Raw genomic sequence first — 17884 nt, 5'->3', positions numbered from 1 at the left:
GACAAGCTGCATTAGGAATGTTTTATTAGGGAAGAAGGCTGGAGGAGTGGGTGGACTAGGGGCTCTGTCACTCCTCAGCTCCCATCCCACCCTGGAGAGTTCAAAGTGAGCCCCTTCAGGTGGACCCTGCCCCCTGCTGGGCCCAGAGGCTGAGGTGGGAGAGGGAAAGATCTTTTCTCCCAGTCCCAGGTCCAGTGTGTCAGACCAGTCAGTGAGTCAGGGGTCTTCTCCAGTGTCGCTACCTCCTTCTTCACCAGGCATGGCCATGGGGGAGTCAGGGGACAACTGGTGAGAGAGAGGTGGGTGGGAGTTGTCATTTCGTTGTGGCTTTCAGTTCCGTTAGATTCAGGGATGCTTAGTCTAATGGAGATCTTGCCTCTCTACACTGATCCTGCCTAAGCAGGAATCCCACCTTTTATGGCAGAACTAGGCTGCCTGAGTTTGAATCCCATCTCTGTCCCCTCTGACCTGTAAGAGGCACTTGACCTCCATGGCTCCTTCCCCACATCGCTACAGGAGAGTGCAGGATGGGTAGGCTGACTGGATGAATATTTTTTTTTATAATTTTTTTTATTTTCCCACTGTACAGCAAGGGGGTCAGGTTATCCTTAGTGACTGGATGAATTTTAATTATGAAGGTGCTGAGAAGATCCTGGCACTTGCTTTTTGAATATAAGCTTCTCCCCTTGGGGACAGAGCGCTTTGCTCCCAGACCAGCCCTTCCTGCCTGCTTTCTGGCAAACCCATTGTCTCCAACTCTGAAGCTCTGACTTGCAGCTGAGTCTGCATCTTCCTCCCCTGCCATACCTAACTCCAGAGGATCCCTTATTCTTTTGTCTTTTCTTTTAGGGCCACACCCACAGCATATGGGAGTTTCCAGGCTAGGGGGGCGATTCGGAGCTGCAGCTGCCGGCCTGTACCACAGCCCAGCAACACCAGATCTGAGATGTATTTATGACCTACACTACAGCTCACAGCAGTGCTGGATCCCTAACCCACTGAGCAAGGCCAGGGATCTAACCTGTGTCCTCACAGGTACTAGTTGGGTTGCTGAGACTTCATGGGAACTCCTTAAAGATCCCTTATACCTTTGCTATGATCATCCTTGGTGCAGTAACAGGAGTCCTCTGACAGGACAGTCTGAGCTAGATCTAACGGCTCTACACTGACCTTGGGTCATGTCACCTCTAGAGCCTCAGACTGATGACCTTTGAAGTGAAGGTGTACCTACCCTTGGGTGTTCTGCAGGTTGAACATCAAATCCCAGCCACATGGAACTCAGACCCAGATTCCCCACCCCTGTGTTCCCCATGGGGGTGTGGGAAGAAAAGCCACCGTCATGGGGCACACTTGGTATCCTTGAGCTGTGCGGCCTGGAAACTTAGTTGGGACTGGGGACTATACTCACCAGCGGACTGGGCTGGCTTGAGCTCAGATGGGCATGCAGCAGAGCAGCCACCTCATCCTGTTCTGCCTCCAGGGCAATGGCCAGGGCACTGGTGCCCTCCTGAGGGATGAGAGGAGTAGTCTGGTCCCTGAACCTAGAGGCATGGCTACCCCACTATCCCCAAACCAACCCCATGGTGGCTCACGTTGTCCAGGAGAGCAGGATCACAGCCTGGCTGGGCCAGCAGCATCCGGACAGTGTCCAGGCGCCCATACTCACTGGCACACATCAGTGCCGTGGCCCCATCAGCATCCTGTGCATTGACGTCTGCCCCACACGCTAGCAGGGCTGCTACCATGTCCTGGCGGCCATGGCTGATGGCCAGCATGAGGGCTGTCTGTCCGGTCTGGAGTGGAAAAGGGGACAGTGCTGGTTTGGGCTCTGTGGTCACAGACATTTTGGCTTCAGAAATGGATATGACCCCTGGGTTCAGAGCAAGGGATGAGGTGTCTACACACCTGGCTGGCCTTGGCATTGACATTGCCCATGCGGAAGAGTCTCTGGACCACAGCCATGTCCTCCTCTCGGCCCACAGAGGTGAGTGCAGCCAGCATGACGGCCGAGTAGCCAGCTCGATTCTGGTGGTCAATCTTGCAGACCCCTGGGGGAGAGAAAGGGGGTGACAGTCAACCAAGAAGCAGACATCCCCAGCCCAACCTATCCTCACCTCCCACCAAACCTCAGGTGTGTCATCTACTTAGCCAGGGTGGTCACTGGGTCATGAATTTATTTTTATTTATTTATTTATTTTTTTGCTATTTCTTGGTCTGCTTCGGCGGCATATGGAGATTCCCAGGCTAGGGGTTGAATCGGAGCTGTAGCCACCGGCCTATGCCAGAGCCACAGCAACGCAGGATCCGAGCCGCGTCTGCAACCTACACCACAGCTCACGGCAACGCCGGATCGTTAACCCACTGAGCAAGGGCAGGGACCGAACCCGCAACCTCATGGTTCCTAGTCGGATTCGTTAACCACTGCGCCACGACGGGAACTCCTGGGTCATGAATTTATTGTTCCACTGCCTACAAGCCTCTGCCCAAGAGTCACATGGCTCATACCTACATTCAAGGGTCTGCTCAAACCTTGTGTTCCTGAAGAGTTAACTCACCTCCATATTTTAAACTGGTTTGGGGGCTTGGTTCTATTCACTGCTGTATCCCCCCAGTAGCTAAAGCAATACCTGGCACCTAGTAGCTGCTAGGTAAATAGATGTTTCTATTTTCACAGCTAGCAAGCCACCATTGTTGCTCCCCCACCCCCATAAAACTGCCAGCTGGGTTCCCTTGGTGTCCAAGTCCACTCCAGTTTCCATGCAACAGCCAGAAGCAGTAAAAGAAGTTTGGTCCCACCATCTATTTAAAACCCTCCTTTGGGAGTTCCTGCTGTGGCACAGTGGGTTAAGAATCCAACTATGGCAACAGCTTGGATTGCTGTGAAGGCGTGCATTCTATCTGTGGCTTGGATTCAGTTCCTGACCTGGGAACTTCCCTATGTCACTGGTATGGCCATTTAAAAATAAACCTCCAGTGGAGTGCCCATCATAGCTCAGCAGAAACGGATCTGACTAGCATCCATGAGGACACAAGTTCTATCCCCGGCCTCACTTAGTGGGTTAAGGATCTGGTGTTGCTGTGAGCTGTGGTGTAGGTTGCAGATACACCTCAGATCTGGCATTGCTGTGGCTATGGTGTAGGCCAGCAGCTACAGCTCCAATTCAACCCCTAACCTGGGAACCTCCATGTGCCATGGGTTTGCCCCCCTACCCCTGCAAAGAAAAACCTTCGGAGTTCCTGCTGTGGCTCAGCAGTAATGAACCCAACTACTATCCATGAGGACACAGGTTTGATCTCTGACCTCACTCAGTGGGTTAAGGATCTGGCATTGCCATGAGCTGTGATGTAGGTCAAAGACACACAGCACCAATCCAGGGTTGGGCTGTAGCACAGGCCAGAAGCTGTAGCTCCATTTCTACCCCTAGCCTGGGAACTTCCATATGCCAGGGGTGTGGCCCTAAAAAGAAAAAAGAAAAAAAAAAAACAAAAAAAAACAAAAAAAAACAACTTCCTTTGCACCTGAAATACATCCACCACAGACTGAGGCTTTGTTGCCTAACTTCTGATCCTTCGCCTGGAGTTCTCCCTTCTTTATCCTCTAAGCCTATGTTACAGATTAAATTGTGTCTGTCCCCCCTCCCCAGAAAAAAGACATGCTGAGTTCCTAACACCCAGAACCTGTGAATGTGGCCTAAATTGGAAATAAGAGTCCTTGCAAACCATAGTGAGGTCCTTACTGTAGGCCCTAATCCCGTAGGATTGGTATCCTCAGAAGAAACATATGCTAAAGGCAGAGAAGACAAGCTACCATAAGCCACAAAATGCTAAGGATTGCTGGCAATCGCTAGATATTTGGAGAAAGGCATGGAACAGATTCACTGAGCTCCCAAGAAGGAACCAGCCCTGGCAACACCTTGATTTTGGACTTAACAGCCTCCTAAACTACAAAGAAATGAATTTCTGTTTTTTAGACCACCTGCACTGTGGTAGCTTGTGCTTGGTTATAGCAGCCCTAGGAATCTAAGAGCCTGGTTACTGCTGCCCTTCCTTCAGGACTGAATGCAGACATCAGCTCTGTTTCCTCTGGGGTCAGTTCTGTTACCATCCTGGCCCTCTCCCTTACAGCAAAATCCCTACCTCTGGTCAGACCTCATTCACAAATATGTTGAATGCTTGTTTACCCTGCCATTCTGAAAGCTCCACAAGGCTGGGGACGGTTTGGGGAGATAATGGAGTGGAGAAGTTTGGGAAAAGGAGTGGACCATGCTCATGGAGTGGGTGCCCTAGTGATGGGATTTGAGACAATGAGCTGGAGGAGTAAAAGGGTTAAGTCAAGAGTTAAGGATGTGTTGTGTGGCCTGCTGTCTAAGTGTCCATTCTTTCCACAAGCTTCTATGACCCCCATGGAGGGCTTGGGGTATGAAGTGGGGTCTCCACAGCTAAGAAGGGAACCAACCTATCTCCCCCCTCCCTCCCCTTGTCCTTTCCCTGGGCCCTTCCTAAGCTAAAGGATTACTTTGGTTTTTGATCTTGTTTTTTTGGCTGCCCCCATAGCATGTGGAATTTCCCAGGCCAGGGATCAAGCTCCAGCCACAGCAGTGACAACTGCCAAATCCTTAACACACTGAGCCACTAGGAAACTCCATGGGTCACCCTGTTTTCTTGATTCCCTCCCTTGTTTTTGTCATGGTCCTCACCCCTATTCGAAGTTATTTTGTTTACTTGGTAATTATGAAAGCGCATTCATTCATTCACTCAACAAACACTTGAAGGTCTACTGTGTACCAAACTGGAGCCTGCCTGGCAAGTAGGGTGAGGTGAGGTGGGGGGCACGGGGAGGAGTTTGAAAGGGTACTTAAAGGGGTAGTTAATGACCAGCCAGAGGATGAGCAAGGAGGCAAAGCAGGGAGATGGGGTGGGAGCAATGGGGAATGGTCCCAAGAAGCCCAAGGCTTGTGGGAGTCAGGCAGCAGGAGACAGTGAGCTGAGATGTTGGGAGGTGAGAGTTCAGAGAAGAGTGCTAGGAAGTGAGATTATGGAGGGGCCATAGTTAATGTTGACATCAAGGTCTTGGGGTGACTTTACAAGTGTAAGGCTGAAGTAGGGCCGAAGTCAAGGTGCAGGGAAAGGAGCAGGTCAAGTAACTGAGAAACCAGGCAGGAAGTGGGAAGGATCATCCATCAGGAGATTGACGTTGGTGGGGATTAAGCTGGAGAGAAGACCTGACCAGGAACTGGCCATTTCTCCAAGAAATGAAGACTGGTGAGGTCAGAGGGAGAAGTCAAAGGCTGGAGAGGGGAGTGGTCTGATCAATAAGAGGCTCCAAGGTGGGACCTAGAGAGCAAGGGATTTCATCTGGAGGTAGAGATAAAGAGCAAGGAGGACACAGTCATGTCCAGGCCTTTCATTCCTGGGAGCTCAGAGGAAACAGCCCCTATGTGGGGGTGCACCGAGAGCTCCACGTCCTAGAGGAGGGGAGGGCGAGACTGATATGGCAGCAAGAAGGTAGGGGTGGAAGGACTGACCCATGTGAGAACCAGAAGGCCCATGGCAAGATCTGGAAAGTCGGAGCCAAGGGAGGGGTTCACATACTGGGAATAAAGGGGTTCAAGGAGCTTTGGGCCTCTTGTAACCAAAATGACTGTTTTGCCACCTGCAGCAGCCCCAGTCCTCAGCCCCCTTTAAGACAGGAGCTGCCCAGGAAATATCTTTTGACTTCATGCATTGTCCCCTCCTCCCAAGCCCCAGCTCCCTGTCCAACCCAGAGCAGCTGTGGCCTTCCCCCACCCCCTCACTCCCCCATCCCCAATACCTGCAGGGATGGGACAGATCTGTATGTTTAGGGGGTGGCTTGGGGGATGGGGACAGTGGGACCTGCCTCAGTCCGCAGTGAGAGTGAGAAGCCTGGAAGGGCCGACCCTGAAGGAGAACACCCAGGAGAGCTCTTGGTGAGCCATCAGTTTGTCTACTCTCCACTGTCCCCTCCACTGAGTCCCATGGCATGGAGAAAGCAGCTGTCTGTGGCTGGCCCACCCCCATCCTGGTGCTGCATTGGTTCCTGGAAGTCCCTCAATACACATTTCAGCAACACTAGAATGTGTATATTTCTCTTCTTTCTTTCTTTTTTTTTTTTTTGCTTTTTCAGGCTGCACCTGTAATATACAGAAGTTTCAGGCTGGGGGTCAGATCGAAGCTTTAGCTGCCAGCCTACCCCACAGCAACACGGGATCCCTGAACCCACTAAGCATGGCCAGGGATCGAACCCACATCCTCGTGGATACTAGTCGGATTTGTTTCCACTGAGCCATAATGGGAACTCTGATATGTCTATATTTCTGCTCCAGAGGGGGAAACAGTGAGGCAGGTGATAGAAATGTGTGTCTTGGAGACAATGCAGGACCCAGTAGTGGAGGACTGTGGGCCTGTGCCACAGCCCGGAAGGTAGTCACAGCCCTGACCAGTGAGTACCTCCCCTTGTGGCTGGAGAGGCAGTGGATGGATATTAGAGCTCTGGAACAAGGTGAGCGCCAGGGCTGGAAATTCAGGGACAAAGGCCATGGGAACCACTGACCTACCTGCGTGCCTGGCACTGCCTATGTGTATTATCATGATTGCCCCAGGACATTCCCTGGTTCACAGATGAGAAAACTAAAGCTCACAAAATGAAGCCATTCCCCTAAATTTAGGTCTACCTGATCCCAAAGCCCAGAATACCCTCCCCCTGCAAAGTGATAGTTGGGCCAGGACAGAGCTCAGAGCTGGGAGGGGTCAATCTATCCACAATGGGTCATATTACCTACAAGGAAGGGCCAGCGATAGCCTCTGCTTGGCCAGCCCTTTGCTGCATCCTTCTCCTGGCCCTCCCAGCCAAGACCTGCCCAGATTCTCCCTTCCGTGGCTCCCTGTTCGCTGGTGCCCTCCCCAACCCTCCTCAATGCTGACCTGTATCCAGCAGCAAGCTCGCGATGGCCAGGTTCCCATGGGACACGCTGTAGTGCAGGGCTGTGTTCCCGTTGCCATCTGCCAGGTTCACCACGTGCTCCAGCAGCTCTGGTCCCATGCGTGCCACTGCGCCCAGCACCTGGGCCACAGGCTCCGACTGAGAGCGCCGCTGGCTGGACACTCGAAACCACTCCTGGGCCACCAGGCGAGCTGCGCCCTGCCAGGATGGTGGCGGGTGGGAAGTGGGGGGAGACACGTTGGTAGGGAGGCTGTAGGAAGCAGGGCTGGTAACCCAGACAGGGGTTCTGATGGGGGGGCATGGGCCCATGGGGCCGCACCCCTTTCAGGAGGGAGTACAGTTAGTGTAGGTACCGGGCTCTTCTAAGGAAGAGCCTGTGGGAGAATCTGGTGAGAAGGAAGACGGTGAGCACTTGCCTTTGGGGAGTCCTGGAGTGGGGCTGGGGCTTGGATGGATCCCTTTTGGGAAATTAGATCACTTTGGAGAGCCTGGGATCCATGGAGAGCCCTGGTGGGAATTGACGGAACTCCACCCCCACCCCCAGCTCTAGGGAACCTAATGCGCTTCCCTAGACGGGCTTCAGAACAGCGGGCCTACGACTTCTGCGAAGGGCTCTCCCTACACTCACGCCGTCGCGGGCGCCTCCGCGGGGCCGGGTCAGGTGCCGGTGCAGTGCTGCGCAAGCCTCCCTCAAACGCGGGCTCAGCTCGCACCTACCGAGGAGACCGAGACAGGGAAGAGGCTCAGGAGGGGTCGGGATGGGGAGCTGGGAAGACGGGAAAGAGAGCAGTTGTCCCCATTCCGTGTCCCTGGCTCTGCTCACCTCCCCTGGGCAACCGGCTGAGGCTCGGGCTCCGCCTCGGGCTCCGGATCTCGGGCCTCCTCGCCGCTGGGAGGGCCAGGGGTCCCAGAGTCGGATCCCCCACCACTGTCATCGCCTGAGCTGGAGGAACTGCTCCTCTGGGGCTCAGTTGCGCCGTCCTCGCTGCCGCTGTCGCCCTCGCTGGATGAGCTCTCATACCTGGGGGCAGGGTGGGAGGCGTCTGCTGAGCCTCCTTTATGGGCTCATTCTGGAGTCCTGATGGAGTGGCTGTCCTAATTTCACAAATGAGGACCCTGAGGCTTGCCAAGACTAAGTTGTGAGCGAGGGGCAGAGCTGGGATTCAAACCCCTGTCCACGTCCCCGCAGATGCTGCCATGGGGAGGGGGAAGGTGCTCACTCTCCGTTGAGGACCCCAACAAACTGCAGGCTCTTGGGTCCAGGGCTGGTTTGGGCTCCAGGTGTACCATCTTTTCTCTTCATAATGGATTTGAGGGTGCCTGGCGGAAATCAGACGAGGGTACTGAGTTCAAGCTGGGGCGCCAGCAAGTCAGGGCTCAGCGAGGGACGAGGACTTACCCGCGGGCGCCACGGCCCTGTCCCCATCCGTGGGTCCCGGGGGGTTCTCCTGCATCGGGGCATGGACCTCCACGGGGACGTCGGTCTGCGTGGCCTTCTCCACACAAGCCCACGGGGTCTGGGTGGCAGCCTCGTGCGGCTGGGGCCGGGCCGCCGCCGCCGCCGCCTCTGCCTCCTCGGCAGCCTCGCGGGCCTCCTCCAGCTCACACAGCCGGCCCCGCAGGAGCTCGCTGACCTCGCGCTGATGCTCCAGGCTGGCGCGCAGCAGCTCCAGCTCGCGCTCGGTGGCCACGGGCAGCCCCAGCAGAGCCTCCGTCACCCACGCTTCTGCCTCGAGGGTCTCCGGAACTGCCTCCACGCCGGTCTCCTGGGTCTCCCACACCACCTGGGCTCCCGCCTCTTGGGTCTCCCGCACTGTCTGGGTGCCCTCCTCTCGCATCTGGGGCGCCCCGTCCAGGACCTGCAACGCACCCTCGCTGCGCCTAGAAGCCGACCCGTCGGGGTCTTCAGCCCCGGGGCTGGCCCTGGCCCGAACGCCGCGCTCAGAGGTGGCCAGGCGCTCAGTGAGTCGCCGCAGCTGAGCAAGTTTGTCCGGGCGCGCCTCGGCCTCCCCGTCGGGCTCGGGCTGCCGGCGCGCAGCCAGCAACCGCGCTTTCTCGGCGCGCAGCGCGCGCACCTGCTCCTGCAGCGCGGGCAGCGCGCGCGCCTGGTCCTCGAGCTCACGCAGGCGCCGCAGGGCCGCGGCCATCTGCTCTCGCACCAGCTGCAGCTGCGCAGGGCCGGGAGAGGCGAGGGCCGGGTTGAGGGCGGGGCTGCTGTGGCCCGACCCAAGGGGGCTGCGCGGGACCGCGCGGGCCAGGCTGGGTGCGCCTTCGTGCGCGTGAGCCTGCGCCAGCTCCAACCGCCTGCTGGTCTCCAGGAGCGTGTGCTCGACGCGCGGGTTGCGCACCGGCGCGCGCGGCGACAGCGGTGTCAGCTGTAGCCCTGAGGGCGCTCCTGGGGAGAGTGCGCCCGACGGTCCGCCATCGTCACTGGCCAGGGACTCGCTGGAGGTCCAGGCACCTGGGCTGCGCGCACCTGCGAGGCCACCCCGGGGCGCGCGAGGGCGGCGAGCTGGTGGGGGGCCCGGGACTCGGCGGGCTGTAGGGCCGCGCTCCAGCTCCTCCACGTACTTGAGGAAATCCAGGTCCAGGTGGAAACCATAGGGCGTCTCCACCGAGTAGGGCGAGCTCGGGCTGCGGGCGCCCCCAGTCTCACCGGGGCATAGGCGAGGGCCGCCCAGGTCTGTGGGCATGACAGGGGCGTGGAGTGGAGTCAGGTGGGGGAGACCCGGAGAGACTGGACAAACGGAGCGCGTTTCCCTCCCCAGCCCTACTCCATCCAACGGCATGCCTGCAGGACTCCACCTGCACCAAACCATGCACACCTGCCATTGCACACCTGATGCTTAAACGCCCCTCTGCACCCGCAAAAGTCGTACAATCACGCGTTGAGTGAGCTCGTCCTATGTATCAAGTACTTTCCTAGGCGTTATGTACATAGCAGTGAACAAGACAAGCATCCCTGCCCTCTTGTGGGAGACAGATAAATAAACACAATCCTTCCAAACGGTGCTTAGGGCATTAATAATAACCACAAGATGAAATAGAGAATAACTGTTAGAGCAGATTTCCTGCGAAGGGTACTTATAAGTGGAGCCCTAAATGAGGAGGAGGAAACACCAGCTGGGGATGGAACGTTGCTAAAAGAAAACAGCCCATACAAAGGTCCTGGGTTGGAATGAGCAGGGTGGGCTTGAGTAACAGCGAGTTGGAGGCGAGGCTGTCTAGAGCAGCATGAAGGAAGGAACAGCGGAGAGGTGGGCTTGGGTCAGACTGTGGGGAACCTTCTGGGCCACCTGGGAGTTGGAGTTTTTTATTCCACCTGTAATAGGGCACCAGAGGCAGATTTTAGGCAGGGCCACAACATTATCCCCTTTATAAAGGACCCTCTGGCCACTGTGCCAAGGAGGGAACTGCAGGGCTGTTTCTGCACCCGGGCACCAAGTGTGGATCTGTACACACACGATTCCCATTTTGCACACTTACCAGGCAGGTTCTGATTCAAGGCAAACTTGGCCATGTTTCCTGAAGTAGCCACCAGGCACACCCTGAAAAAAGTCCCCAGAGGGGGTGAGGGTGGGGGCTGGGACCTGTCCCTCTGGCTGTGTGTCTACAGTCAGTCTGGACTCTGAGCAAGTAAACAGACCCAAGAGCACTTCTCCACCAACACACCCACCCCCTCCACAAGCCTTCTCCTCCCTCCTCCCTCAAGTGGACTGGAAACAGGAGTCCCATTGTGGCTCAGCGGAAATGAATCCAACTAGAGTAACCATGAAGTTGCAGGTTCAATCCCTGGCCTCGATCAGTGGGTTAAGGATCCGGCATTGCCATGAGCTGTGGTGCAGGTTGCAGATGAGGCTCACATCCTATGTGGCTGTGGCTGAGGCTGGCAGCTGTAGCTCTGATTGGACCCCTAGCCTGGGAACCTCTATATGCTGCGGGTGCATCCCTGAAAAGCAAAAAAAAAAAAAAAAAAAAAAAAAAGTTTGGAATGAATGAATGTGGGCCCCTCATGTGCTGGGCCTCACTCAGCCTGCTGGGAAGGGCATTGAAAGAAGAAGAGAGGAAAGAGTAGCTGGGGGTGGGAGCACAGGCGAGTTGCATTCCAGACCTGCTGAGTTTTCTTTCTGTCAGTCAGTCCCTGGGGAAAATTGGGAATCAATGCTCATAGGGGTGGACTGGGAACATTCAAGAGGAAGGCAAGAGATGAGAGCCCTTCCTGGGAATGTTAAAAACTCATCTGGTCAGATTGTGCATGTTAAAAAACAAAACAGGAGTTCCCTTCATGGCTCAGTTGTTAACAAATCTGACTAGGAACCATGAGGCTTTGAGTTTGATCTTTGGCCTTGCTCAGTGGGTTAAGGATCTGGCATTGCTGTGAGCTGTGGTGTAGGTCACAGATGTGGCTCGGATCCCACGTTGCTGTGGCTGTGGTCTAGGCCGGCGGCTACAGCTCCGATTAGACCCCTAGCCTGGGAACCTCCATATGCCTCGAGTGCAGCCCTGGTAAAGTCAAAAAAAATTAAAAAATCAAAGAAGAAGAATAATAAACAAAACAAAAACAAAACAGAATTTCCTGCATTTTCTTCCTTAGAGTTCAAATAAGATATAACTGTACATCTGAATTTGCACTGAGAACACTTATGAGATCATTTAGGAATGACGGAGAGTCGTGAACCAGATGCACCAAGGATGCAAATCAATGGATACCATTCTCCCTGGGATGTCTCTACTGGAGATCCACAGGGCTCTGCCCTTGGCTTGTAAGAGATTGTAGTGGAACCACAAGCACTCAGCTTCTCAGAGCTGAAGCTCTGTGTGAGGCTAAAGGGAGAGTGACTCTTCAGGTGACATGAGAGAGGCTCTAAGAAACTTAGGGAGATCGGGTCATGTTTAAGAAACAAAGACAAATATTGAGTCTAGAACTCTGATTCAGAAAGCACAGGGTAAGGAAGATGGGGCTTTGAGGAGCCCACATGAAAAACTCTCAGGGGAGTTCCTGCCGTGGCTCAGCAGAAACGAATCTGACTAGTATTCATGAGGACAAAGGTTTGACCCCTGGCCTTCCTCAGTGGGTTAAGGATCCGGCATTGCCTTGAGCTGTGGTATAGATCTCAGACTCGCTCAGATTCTGAGTTGCTGTGCTGTGGTGTAGGCTGGCAGCTCTGATTCAATCCTCTAGCCTTGGAACCTCCATATGCTGTGGGTGCAGCCTTAAAAGACAAAAAAAAAAAAAAAAAAAAAGAAGAAGAAGAAAAACCCTCAGGGGAGTTCTCTGGTGGCTCAGTGGGTAAAGGATCCCACATTGTCACTGCTGTGGCTTGCGTTCCATTGATCCCTAGCCTGGGAACTTCTGCATGTCAAGGACTGGGAAAAACAAAAACAAAAACAAAAAAACACTTTTGGAAGAGAAATCAGCTTATATATCAAGTGCTTACTCTATGTCCTGCCTGGTTAATGTAACCCCTACTCTGTACAATCCCTCAAGTTTAGGATGTTTCCCCTGTTGCCAGATGGAAGAAACTAAGGCATAAAGCCATTAAGTTAATTGCCTATGAGAAAAGCCCTCAGAGTGGGCTCGGCTTATCTTCTGGGGACTCTTGCCTGCCCAGCCCTCCACCAGCAGGTGCTTGCCAGACCTGACTTGAATTCTCCCTGACCTACTGCCCATCTGTGCTAACCACTAGCAACCTTCCCAGTCACCCATTCTGGTCTCTTGCATGCCTGATGACCACCTGCGGGCCCAACAGCCACCGGCAATTGAGCACCCAATGGCCCACTTGAGTTATTCTGATCCACTGCTGGGGAACCCTCCCAGTGGCCACTTCTGTCCAGCCTGGGTCACTGACAACACCCCACCCCACTCCTAGGCAGGGTGAGGGGGTGGAGTGGGGAACTTCCAGTCCTAAAGCAGCTGTTTCCCGTCCCCTCACACTGGATGCATGAGGACAGCCAGTGCCTCTCAGGACTTGTTTTCAGGAAACTGCCAGGGAAGAGCTGGGTCATGGAAAAAACCTGGGCTGTGGCTTAAGATTCTGGGCCCTGCCTCACACACAGCTGTCTGTGTGACTCTGTGAGGTCGGCCCCCTCCTCCAGTGACCTAGTCACACCCATCTGAGACCCTCAGAACTCTAAAAACAGCTGTGGGCCATCCCTAAGACCCACATCAGCTGGAGCAGCTGGACCCTGAGGCTGGCTTGAAAAATGAATGGTAAAAAAATAACAACAATACTTTTGCCATTTACTATGAGCTTGCCTCTATTCTAAGCGATTTATGGATATTAACACTTTTTTCTTTTTCTTTTTTAGGGCTGCACCTGCAGCGTATGGAAGTTCCCAGGCTAGGGGTTGAATTGGAGCTTCAGCTGCTGGCCCACACCACAGCTGCAGCAACACTGGATCCAAGCCACATCTGTGACCTACACCACAGCTTGTGACAACACTGGATCCTTTAATCCACTGAGCGAGGCCAGTGATGGAACCTGAATCCTCATGGATACTGGTCGGGTTCTTAACAAGCTGAGCCACAACAGGAACTCCCAGTTGGGTGTTAACTTAAAAAACAAAAAAACAAAAACAAAAACACCTAGGTAAACTCTTTGAAGTAGATTTTCTTATTATTCTTTCCCCCATTGTGCAGATGGAGAGACTGAGACACAGAGATTAATGACCCACCCAAGGTCAAACATGGGCAGAAGCAGGATATGAACCTAGGCAGCTTCGCCAGTGTTTCTGCATTGGCCATTCCACTTGACAGCTTTCTATAAACAGCCCTCCACTCCCTGAGAGGGGTCGGGAGCAGGAGGGGGTCGCACACACAGCTGCACTCATGCCTGTCCTCTGCGTGTGTCCCTGATGAGAAGAAAAGGCCCAAACTCCCGCGGCTGCAGCGGCTGCGGCCTCACTCGAGTGGGGGCGTGCAACTGCCCTCCCCTCGCCTCCGCTCCCTGCCCGAGCTGTCACTGCGAGATTCGGATTCTCTGCCTGAGACCCCCTTATTAGGCCGTCAGAGTCGACGCCATACGCTCCCACTCCCGCCCCAGGGACTATTTTGGGACTCGGAGCTGTGATCATGAAACCTGAGGGGTGAGGGACACGGCGGGCAGTGAGTATCCCGGTCCTGGGGAGGGGCGTCTTCCCAGATTAAGGCTCTGGGTGGTGGCACTCCTTAATGTCGGGGAAGGACTCTCAGACCCCTGAGATGGGGATGGAGGCTGAGGAGGTACTGAGGAGGTTTTACTGAGGTCAGCGCCCCCTCACCCCCCTGTCCCCTCAGGACGGCCTCACAGAGACAGAGCAGTTTCCTACAGGAAACGCCGCCGGGCGGTTCCATCCGCTACCCATTGTCTGCTGGCCCGGGGGCCGTCCGTCCCCCCCCCACCACCGTTTCCGAATCTCTCCTCCCCCCGCCCCACTCTGAGGTCCAGCGCTAGGGTATGGACCCAGGTCCCCAAGCTGTCTGGCAGCGATTCTCGGAAAGGGTCCCGTAGTCGGTTGGGGCGCTAGGGGGCGAACAAGCCCCCCCACTTCGATCCTGAAGGGCGGGAGGAAGGAGACCTCCCGAATCCAGAGCACTACCCCCCGACTCTGCTTGCTGCCCACCTGGGGTTCCCAGTGTGGGAGGGGTCCCAGCCAGAGGACACGGCGTCCGCCCCTTCGCAGCGCGCTGAGCCCGCAGAGGGGCTGGAAGCGCAAAACCCCATCCCGTGCGTACCCTGATCCCCGCCCAGGACCCCCATCAGCGCCGCGCAAGCTGGTGCTTTACCTGAAGCCGCAGCCCCCGCCGCGCCCGCACCCGAACCCGCCCCCTCGAAGCTCGGGTACCGGTTATCAAGGCCTTGACCCTAACTGACGGCCACATCAGCCAACCAGCATCCGACGCTCTCTGAGCTCTCCAATGGTGAGGCAGGGTGGGCCGCGCTGGCCGAGAACCGAGAGTGTGGGGCGTGGTTAGGGGCGGAACCTAGAGTGGGTGTCCCTGAGGGCTGACTGGTCAGGAGTAGGAAGCCCAGCCTGCAAGTGCTGCCCAGCGCAGGGTTAAAGGGTTTGGATTTGATCCACAGGGGACGGTGAGCCATGGGAAGACGCTAAGCAGTAGCGTTACTCGGTGGGATTTGTGTATTTGGAAGATCCTTTGGGTGGAAGCTGAAAGGACTGATGTTCATGTCTGTCTGCGTGAGATACCTTGACCATGGATCTTTCCTACCGCAGGGACTTTGCACATGCTGTTCATATTCCTGAACTGTTCTTCCCTGCACCTGTTCATTTGGCCACCTTCTCCTACCTTTGGGGGCTCAACCTGTGCGTTCCTGTCCCCTAAAGGCCTAACACGGATATTTTCCTGTCACTATCTTTCCAGTGACTCTGTTTTATGAACCTAATAGCTTTTTTCACTATCTGGGGGGTGGGGGAGAATCTAGGAGCACCCTGGTGGCCTAGCTGGTTAAGGATCCAGCATTGTCCCTGCTCTGGCACAGGTTCCATCTCTGGCCAAGAACTCCACACTTCCAAAAAAAAAAAAAAAATCTTGTTTGCCATCTGTTTCCCCATAAGGACAGAAAACTGGTTTGTTTTGATCGTTGCCTTATCCAGTGCCCTGGGCACACAGTAGGTACTTAATAAATGTTTGTTGAAAGAATGATTTGAAATTACATTGACCTCTTTAACCCATTTGGAACATATTATGATCTAAAGTGATTCTACAGATTGTTTTCTTTTTCAGATGCATTTAGCATTTATTGAGCACCTACTGTGTGCCCAGCACTGTTCAGGTCTTTGAGGGGGACATAAGCCCTGTCATCTGGGGCCTCACAGCTGAGAGGAGACAGACTTTCAATTTACGGTTTATATTAAGTGGTGACAGGGGTGAGATGAAATCAATGTGAGGAGAAAAGGGGGCAAATCACTGACCTGGAGGGTCAGGAAGGCAACCTGCAGGGTTGACACTTAAGGAAAGGTGCAAAGGGGAATTTCCATTGTGGCTGAGCGGGTTAAGAACCCAACATACTTCTGTGAGGATGCAGGTTCAATCCCTGGCCTCACTCAGTGGGACGTTGCCATGAGTTTTGGAGTAGGTTGCAGATGCTGATCCAGTTCAACCCTTACGGAACTTCCATATGCCACATGTGTGGCCTTAAAAAAAAGAAAAAAAAATGTGCGAAGGAAGATATGGCGAACTCTGACTAAGTTGTGGTGTTGGTGGGAGAAGGATGGAGGAACGGGAAGAAGAGGGCATCTGAAGCAGTTTAGACTTTATCTGATAAAAAGGAGCCCATTGGGAGTTCACGTTGTGGCTCACTGGAAATGAATCTGACTAGCATCCATTTGGACGCAGGTTTGATCCCTGGCCTTGCTCAGTGGGTTAAGGATCTGGCCTTGCAGAGAGCTGTGGTATAGGTCACAGACATGGCTTGCATCCAGGATTGCTGTAGCTGTGGAGTAGGCCAGCAGCTACAGCTCTGTTTTGACCCCTAGCCTGGGAACCTCCATATGTTACAGTTGCAGCCCTAAAAAGACAAAGGGGGGACATTGAAGGAAGATTACTGTATTCCAGAGCTCCTTCTGTCTGTCCCAGTGTCACTCTGTTTTAATGACTGGAGCTTTAGAATATGTTTTAATATCTGATACGCCACTTTTTCAAAATTCCTGGGCTATTTCCATTGCATTTTTTTTTCTTCCAGAAAAACTGTGGAATTCTGTCACGATTACCCCATGAAAACTACACTGGAATTTTTTTTTTTTTTTTTTTTGGCCTCTCCTTGGCATATGGAATTCTGGGGCCAGGGATCAGATCCGAACTGAAATTGTGATCTATGCCACAACTGCCACAACGCTGGATCCTTAACCCACTGTTTCCAGCTGGGAATCAAACCTGAATCCTAGTGCTGAAGAGATGCCTCCAATCCTGTTGCACCACAGCAGGAACCCCTGGAATTTTTAAAAATTTTTATAAAATAAAATGCACACACACTCAGAGCCAGATCGAAGAAACCCTATAAAACAAATGAATAACTTAAGGAGTTACTGAGGGGCAGTTCCCAACCAGGGGCAATTTTGCCTCTTGAGGAACATTGGGCAGCATCTGGAGACATTGGTTTTTTTGTTTTGGGTTTTTTTTTTTGTTTGTTTGTTTGTTTGTTTTTGCTTTTTAGGGCCGCACTTGCGGCATAAGGAGGTTCCCAGGCTAGGGGTCAAATCTGAGCTGTAGCTGCCAGCCCATGCCAGAGCCACAGCAATGCAGGATCCGAGCCCCATCTGCGACCTACACCACAGCTCACAGCAACGAGGGATCCTTAATCCAGCGAGCGAGGCCAGGGATGGAACCTGCAACCTCAGGGTTCCTAGTCGGATTCATTAACCACTGCGCCACGACGGGAACTCCCCTGGAGACATTGTTGATTGTCAGGATGGAGTAGGGGAGAACCATTCTTGGCCTCTAGGGTGGGGGTGGAGCCAGGAGTGCTGGTAAACATCCTATGATACACAGGGCGGTCCCCTACAACCATGAATTATCTGACTTGAATGTCAAATAGCGGTGAGCTTGAGAAACTCAGCTAGAAGGCAAACATAAAACATCATTATAACACCCACCCAGGTCAACAAACAGCCCATCACCAGCTACCCTAAAAGCCTCTTCAACAGGCTGCATCCCAATCACAGTGCCTCCTACTCTGCAAAGTAACCACTGTTGTGACTTTTGTAATAGTCACCCCCTAGCATTTCTGAACAGCTTATCAAGCAAGTTTGAATCTCTTAGACGCTGTGGCTTAATCTTGCCCATTCACAAAGAAATGATGTGTATTTTCAGTCTCTTTTAATTCATGGTTTCCCCCTCCATCCCTTCCCTCCTTTATAATAAATCTGTTGCACAACTCCATCTGTTTGTCCAGAAGCATTTCCCACGGTCTGGGTGGTGCAGATCCC

The 17884-nt window shown here is 53.8% G+C and overlaps 1 protein-coding gene across 2 annotated transcripts; it reads right to left on the bottom strand.

The window, feature by feature from the left end:
- KANK3 (KN motif and ankyrin repeat domains 3) lies at positions 8 to 14819 on the bottom strand. Of its 2 annotated transcripts, XM_003123162.4 has the most exons (11): positions 14727 to 14819; positions 10448 to 10509; positions 8361 to 9644; positions 8182 to 8281; positions 7785 to 7982; positions 7590 to 7674; positions 6943 to 7159; positions 1906 to 2048; positions 1593 to 1793; positions 1409 to 1507; positions 8 to 285 (listed from the first exon to the last, which is right to left on the bottom strand). In XM_003123162.4, the coding sequence occupies exons 2-11, from the start codon at positions 10479 to 10481 to the stop codon at positions 217 to 219; spliced, it is 2430 nt and encodes an 809-aa protein (XP_003123210.1). In that variant the 5' UTR covers positions 10482 to 10509; positions 14727 to 14819; the 3' UTR covers positions 8 to 216. The 2 variants fall into 2 exon arrangements, with proteins under 2 accessions (XP_003123210.1, XP_020939551.1); XM_021083892.1 differs by having other exon boundaries at positions 8361 to 10509; positions 14727 to 14744.

This window comes from Sus scrofa, chromosome 2, assembly GCF_000003025.6.
Source record: "Sus scrofa isolate TJ Tabasco breed Duroc chromosome 2, Sscrofa11.1, whole genome shotgun sequence".
NCBI lineage: Eukaryota > Metazoa > Chordata > Mammalia > Artiodactyla > Suidae > Sus > Sus scrofa.
The sequence above is the reverse complement of the archived record's forward strand: the minus strand, read 5'-3'. Positions and strand labels throughout refer to the sequence as shown.